The following is a 6849-nucleotide window of genomic DNA, read 5'->3' as shown; positions in this document are numbered from 1 at the left end:
CCTTTTCCCTTGTGCAGGGTAGCAAACCGGCTACTTTTCTCTGTTAACAAGGTGTTTGGAGCATAGTTCACAAAGCAATGCAAGTCGAGGAATGAAGGAATGTTATTCATTTCATGACTAATGAAAAGAACAGAGTACCTTGCATTTTTTGGTATAGAGTCCTCAGTATGACATTCCATCTGCTTGCAATAGATTGGAAACCTATTGCTTCACGCAGGGCAAATTTGGTGTGCTAGAACGTAATAAAGGTTTTCTAACAGGCTATTTCTTGAACACTACTATTTCTCTTGCATATTTCTAAACGAAGAGCAAAACGTAACTGCATTATGTTCTCTCTTGTAGATGTTCGTATTTCTTATGTAGCAGGCTTTGTTTTGTGTGTCTACTCACACTCGCTGACCTTTACATTCTGCCAAGGAGTTCAGAAGTTTTCCGTAATAGGAAATGCAGCAGTGTAACCATGCATGCACACTTTGTTGTCAGGACCTTCAGGCTTTTTCTGATTTCTGCAGGTTTCCCTGGAGTATGTGAAACAGGCATGCGAAATTGATGCCAAACACAAGCTCAAGCTGATGCCCCATTTGAAGCTGCGGGAATTGGACCCTAATCATTTCGAAAAAATGAATGTAGCATCGGCACATGCCCTTTTGCACCACGCCACTGCTGCTGGTCTGCGGTACCTGGTTCAAAATGACCGCCTGCCTAAGGAAGCCCTCACAACAGGTTTTTTCATAGAGAAGGTTTTCAGATGGTTCACCATCATGAGTTCACGATCAAGGAAGACTGCTCTAAGTGAAATCTGCCCCCAGAAAGCTGAGGAAGCTAAAACCTTCCTTTCAGGATTTCTGGTCACGTTTTCAGATTTGTCCATCGTGGACAAACTTGGAAAAGGGTCGTGGAAGCCAGTTCGAACCGGTGAGACTGAGCCAGGATGCTCTAGAAAACTTGTTCAGCACTGTTAGACTAAAGTCACCAATTCCACGGGCAAGAGAGTTCAAGGGCACATTAAGGATAATTGTTCTTGCACAGTTTTCGCAGCCTAGTCGGCATGGCTCGTATTCAACTGACGACTCGCATGACCTCCTAGCTTTTTTGATGAGTAGACAGGAGGAAACTGAGCCTTCTGTTGACAGTATCGTGAGCACCAGTCTAGATGGAGTGCTAGAGTTGTGTAAATTGTGTAAAAAGGAGGAAGATAGCCTACAGTACTTTGCTGGTTATGTTGCATATGCTTTGGTGCACAAGTACAAGCTGTGTCAGCAGTGCCATACCAGCATTATAGACCAAAAGAAGGAGGTTCCTGAGCCAGTGGCGCTGAAATGTTATACAAGGCAAGGAAGAAACCCTCTTAAGGTTCCTTCGGACTCTCTGCTGAAACTGCTGCTCACGTGTGAGCAGCTGTTTCGTGCTAACGAGGCTGGCCTGTTGGGGTCTAAGTGCACTGTGGAGAGCTTGAAAAAGGCAGTTGAAGGCAACTGTGAGTCTCTCAGCATATTTCCTTCGTGTCACAATGTAGCATCAAAGGCAATAAGCCATTTTTTTGTGCAGAATGAGGTTTGCCATTAAAGAAAGGAATGCGCAACTTTTGTCCAAACTGCGCCATCCTGGCAAGTGTGGCTCAAAGAGCGTAGGAATGCGCATTCTAAGCCAGACTGTAAGTTAACCTTCTCATTCCTTACATAGTAATCCAGGAGTGGCTATCTGGGGGCTCAGGTGAGGCATATTTACCTTTTAAGCGGAAACCGCATGAAGCGATAATCCCTGGCAATCCGTCGTGTGACACCGCCGCCAACGCACGTGATTGCTGCTGGTGCATACCGTACGCAGCAGTCGGACCCGGCGACAGATGCGCTCTTTCTGCGTTGCTCTATTACTGCCGCCTGTGTTCGGTCAAGGGGAGTACAGTTACACTATATCCCGCTTCTAACACTTAACAGCATGAAGTGCATCGCGTTTTAAAGAGGTCACAGCGCTACGGTGGGCTACTACACTGCGCTGCAGACTTGCATTGCAAGCAGTTACTTTCTCTTGCTCCTTCCAAAAGTGAACAATATCTAGCCACACTAGACTTTTTCTTTTCCTGCCCTACCAATCTTTCACTGAACTGTCTCGATGCACTCATATATGCACAGATCGGCCAAAGTGAGTGACTGCAGGCAGCAGGTTCTTCGCCCAAACTGGACTAGGAAAACAAACTTCACTCGCAAAAGAAAAGCCAGAGCGGAAGTTGAGCACCCCCAAAGCCTCCTGCGATTGGCTGCCTTGCGAGCTGCTTCTGGGCGACACGCGAAGATTTCTAAAAACCCAGAACCTGAGCGACAGCGACGAGCGGAAATGCTTTCGTGGCCCTCAGCCCGCCACGTGGCATGTAGCCGCAATTTGTCGCCTCATGCGGTTAACGTCCTAAGTAGCTTTCCAGGTTGCAGATGAGATTTTTACTGTAGCTACCTGACCAACTGAGATGCAACAGAACAGTGAATCTCAAGCCCTCGGAACAGTAAAAGTAATTAGGGTTCAACATCCTGAGGTGGGGCGTGTTCATGGGAATTTTCATGTATTGTGCAATGTCAGGGTACGGTAAAGAACCTCAGGTGGTCGAAATTGTCCAGCGCCCTCCTCTACGGCATCCCTCATAGCATGAGTCCCTTTGGGATTTTAAACCATATACACCAATCAAAAGAAGGATTTAGGATTGAGAGCACGTGAGGTGTACAAAAACTGCAAATAATTGCTGCTTTGGGGTATAAATGGACATCAGCTGTTCATGTTAGCCCATTGGAGAATCGGCAGTTACAGCAAGAGAATAAATAGGTGTGATATTGCTTTATTACTTGTATTTCTGCGTGATGCATTAGGAAAAGAACAGAATATTGCACTTAGATTTCTGTACTCCAAGTATTCCAGTTTGATCAGAGTGTCACAGCCCTCTGCTATCAAGCGCAATTACATATACTGACTACTCGGTGAAACTCTGCTTATTTGACGTTTCTTTTCCAACTTTACTACAACCAAATTAACATTATTAAGCATGACTGCTTAAATCCGCCGAACCACCATTCCAACAGAATGAATGACGCCAAATGTGTTCGACCGTTTCAGTCGCAATGTAACAAGTATTCTTTCCGTTTTCTGTAGAATTGTGCAAAAGTTTATTTCGAGTCTTTGCCTGAATGAAACAACAGTGTTATTTATGGCTGGATCTAATGATAAGTACCATGATCCTGAATATCCTTTCTTTTTTTTTTCTTTCATTGTGGCCTACCAACCACCTGTGTTTGCATACTTAGCATACTGTTGTGTTTTTTATCATTTTGTTTCTATCCATATAACTGTATTCTTACTGCTTGGCACCAGAAGTTGTCTGAAATGATCCTTTTATTCCTGTATGCCCTCTCCAGTTTTGATAAATAAAAATCTATAACATGTCCTCAGATCTACCTGAGCCATCACGACCAACATTTGCCTGTTTCAACAGCGAAATCAGAATTGCATTGGAAAGAACCATTTTTCAGGAAGAGGCAGACTGCATGTGCTGATGTTTGTTTACCTTAATCAAATCACTTTTTTTTCTACCTTGCAGATATCAAATAAAACACAAGTAACAAAAATCTTGTTTCTTCATTCATTTCACTTCGTTTCCTTTCTTGGATACTAGTGCAAGCCTATACCTGTACCTCTGAGCAATATTTGTGACATATTGTCGTCCCATTCTATCTGTAATAATATTACTGCATTAAAATTTTACCGAATTTGCAGTTTGCATCTGCTACTCTTCTACATTTCACTGGTGTATCCTCTGCTTATTCTTCTGCTGCTTCAAACCTTCTGCAACGATCATTTAAGATCAGATATAAGGGACAATGAATCTTGAAAAGGCAAATTTCATGCAGAAAGTTTTGCTACATTTGGATGCCAGTGTAATTTCCATATAAGCTTCGTTTGACTATGCCATAGTGTTTTGTGGTTAGTAAATATGACCTTAAGAAACATCTGGCAAGGATTCTGTGAGAGGTTTGAGGGTACCAGAGGCAAAAGTCCCATCTAAACAAATTTTGCAAATCCTAAATTTGCGAATGATTTCAACTAAAGAAAGCAGAGGAGCCTATAACCCCTGCTTTGAAAACAAAATCCAGGAGTCGCGAAATGTTTTTATACTGCAACCCAAGCCGAATCTGTGAATGAGTACTAGTATGCGAATGGAACTTTAAAATGAATTGTCATTTTTTTTCCTCGAACAATAAGGATCAAGCAGGCAGAAAAATCTCTTGCGTTAGGAAATTTCTGCGTTAAGTCAGACTCGCCTCCTGAGTGCACTGGTCTGCTGAACTGCCTGTAACATGCTGCATAATCATTTTAATGCAGTTCTAGGGGGATGCCTTTCCATATTTTCCACGAATAACTCGCAACACATGGCGGTGCTTGCGAAAAAAAAGGTAATTCACCGCAATACTCTTTTTTTTTCTTAAGACGAGCACGCGGGAAGACAGGACGGGACAGACACTGTCCCATCCAGAATGGGACTCCCTGTTCATACCAAAGTACTTGATTCATAAAAAAAAACTCGCATGTTTCCAAGTATCTTTTCGTGACGAAAGTATTTTTTCATGCCGCTTGCACACGCTCGGCAAATCACAGATTAGTTTTCGGCGTTATGTTTAAAAGCACCATCCAGTGCAATTTGTACGCAAATAAAAAACAAGCCCAATCGCTCTACGCGGCCAGCCCATGAACGCAGCCCCTGGACGCACGAGCAATGGCTTTCCCGCACAGCTTGGAACATGATGGCGGACGTTCGCGCAACTCTGCTCCCTGCGGGAGCATATACAGGAACACTATTTGCAACGTTCTTGTTACGCCCCCTGTTGATGAGTGTGCGGTGCATTTGCAGCTTGACTTTGCAGGCCTTGTTTCGGCACCCGGCCACAGTGGCCGCGGGAGCTCACGAAGCGGTTTCTTATCGCCAGTCTCGAAATGCCCCTTTTGCGAAGTTTTCGTCGTCCTTGCGCGTCGCGTCTCTGTCACCGTTTTGTAAAATTTGCACCCCGCCACACCGCTGCGGCAGTTTTCTCGGTTTTTGTCGTTTCCTTCGACGTGCGGCCAGTGCGAAGTCTTTTTCCGTCTTTGCACGCTTCGCGCTGTTCTTTTGAAGCGCTTAGCGCTTTATTTCAAGATAAGCCTGCGGCGTGTGAAGAAACGATGCGCCGTGGCACATTGCGACAGCATGGACAGTACCGTCTGTGTCAAGCTACACCGCTTCCCGCTGGACTTTCACAGGTGAGCTCTTGTCAGTGTCGTCTGCTACAAGGCGTCTGCTCTAGGTATGCTCCGAATGCTTTCATTGGGCTGTTCGCTTCTGTTTCTGTAACCAGTTCGTGCGCACGTGGCTTCATTTTTTCGGGGATATTTATGTTTTTCACTACAGGGCACACACTTTAAGTGCTGAGCTGTGCGAAAGAGGCCCACCATTTGTCTGATTTATGGTGAGTTTCATGCAGCCGGCTATCACCAGCGTTAACTTGATACCGGGCTCTCAGGAGCAACCACGCGCGTGCCACTGACCGGAAGGCCAATTTAAAACCAATTGTGCTGCCTGACAAGTCTGAGCACAACACTGTTTAGTTTTCCAACACCGCGAAGCCAATTTGACCCTCGCAACTGGTAGTATCAAAATTCAGCCACGTGTATATGCGCGGCCTTGAGGGTGCTTTAACTGAATTCACTCAGCAGGAGTTACTGCCTGTCTTCTTATTGCTATTCTGCATATGCATGACCGTTAGGGTAACTTTAAACGCACTTAATTCTCGTCAATCTTAACCATAGAAAAGTATAGCTACCCGCATGCCATGAGGACGAGCGTACGTAACCGCACTCTTAGGCGCTGAGAGCTTGGGGCGAGCATTTACTACCATAGTTCAGATATAATGGAAATATAATGTACTGCAGTTAGCATTGACAGGAATAATGACGCATTGGCGTTTGGAGTATGCAGTATTCCTTACGGCGCAATTGTGAATAACGTGCACGTTGCATCACGTCCAGGTGCCGAGCGTGGGTGCAGTTCTACCACAACGTCAGCCTGGAGAAGAAGACACCATGGCAGCTGCGAGACTTGCGGGTTTGTTCCAAGCACTTCGAACCGTCTGCGTATCTGTCGTCAAAAAGGCTGCGACCCGTGTTGATGCGCCTACTTATGTCATGTCATGTTTGCCTCAATTGAAGCTGTCTTAGCACTGTCTTCTATGCTTGTCAATTTCCTACCTGGCAACGTTCGTGGAACTGCAGGGCTTTTTTCTATCCGCACTGTGACCATTAAGACGAATAGCCAGCTTAAAGAAACTACTGCTTGAGCTGCCTGTGATGTGTATTTTGCTTGGTGTGCTTTATCACTGTATTTGTTTGGTTTCTGTAATAAACCATGAATATGAAAACCATACTTGCCGTACACTGTATTGCAAACTGTGCACTTGAACCTGTGCTTTGTGCATCATACCTTGTACTCAAAAGTACTAGCACCAGTATTTCCACCAAGGTTTCCACTACGAATCATGCATGATTGCATTCTTAGCCAGCCAAGGTAAGCCAGCGTCTGAAAGTGTTGCTGCCTTTCTATGCTGCCTTCTTTGCCAGTAACTTTCATTGGGTTCCGAATTGCACATTAACAAGGCCATAACTAGCAGGAACTTGAGCACATTTGACTGGCAAAGGTTGGTGCGCACTGAAAGGCAACCTTCATGAGATACCGGCTTGAAAAGGCTGGTTCTATAAAAAGACCACTTTAAAATTCGCGCTAAAAACATACGTATGCGTGACGTCATTCAACGTCACTCATACTTGCCAATTACGAGCGCT

At 44.9% G+C, this 6849-nt stretch overlaps 1 protein-coding gene across 1 annotated transcript; it reads left to right on the top strand.

The window, feature by feature from the left end:
- The first annotated feature begins 4901 nt into the window (after window positions 1-4901).
- Window positions 4902-6647, top strand: LOC146201106 (52 kDa repressor of the inhibitor of the protein kinase-like). Its single transcript, XM_084592999.1, has 2 exons — window positions 4902-5274; window positions 6040-6647. Exons 1-2 carry the CDS (start codon window positions 5222-5224, stop codon window positions 6215-6217), a joined length of 231 nt encoding a protein of 76 aa, XP_084449125.1. The 5' UTR covers window positions 4902-5221; the 3' UTR covers window positions 6218-6647.
- Window positions 6648-6849: the final 202 nt, after the last annotated feature.

The sequence above is a fragment of the Amblyomma maculatum genome, chromosome 2 (genome assembly GCF_055883805.1).
Source record: "Amblyomma maculatum isolate TAMU_Amacu chromosome 2, ASM5588380v1, whole genome shotgun sequence".
In the NCBI taxonomy this organism is placed as follows: domain Eukaryota; kingdom Metazoa; phylum Arthropoda; class Arachnida; order Ixodida; family Ixodidae; genus Amblyomma; species Amblyomma maculatum.
The sequence above is the reverse complement of the archived record's forward strand: the minus strand, read 5'-3'. Positions and strand labels throughout refer to the sequence as shown.

Coding starts and splice junctions, on each gene's coding strand:
- LOC146201106 (XM_084592999.1), top strand. CDS start 5,222: ATGGACAGTACCGTCTGTGTCAAGCTACACCGCTTCCCGCTGGACTTT. Junction 5,275..6,039: donor TTCCCGCTGGACTTTCACAG/GTGAGCTCTTGT, acceptor CATCACGTCCAG/GTGCCGAGCGTGGGTGCAGT.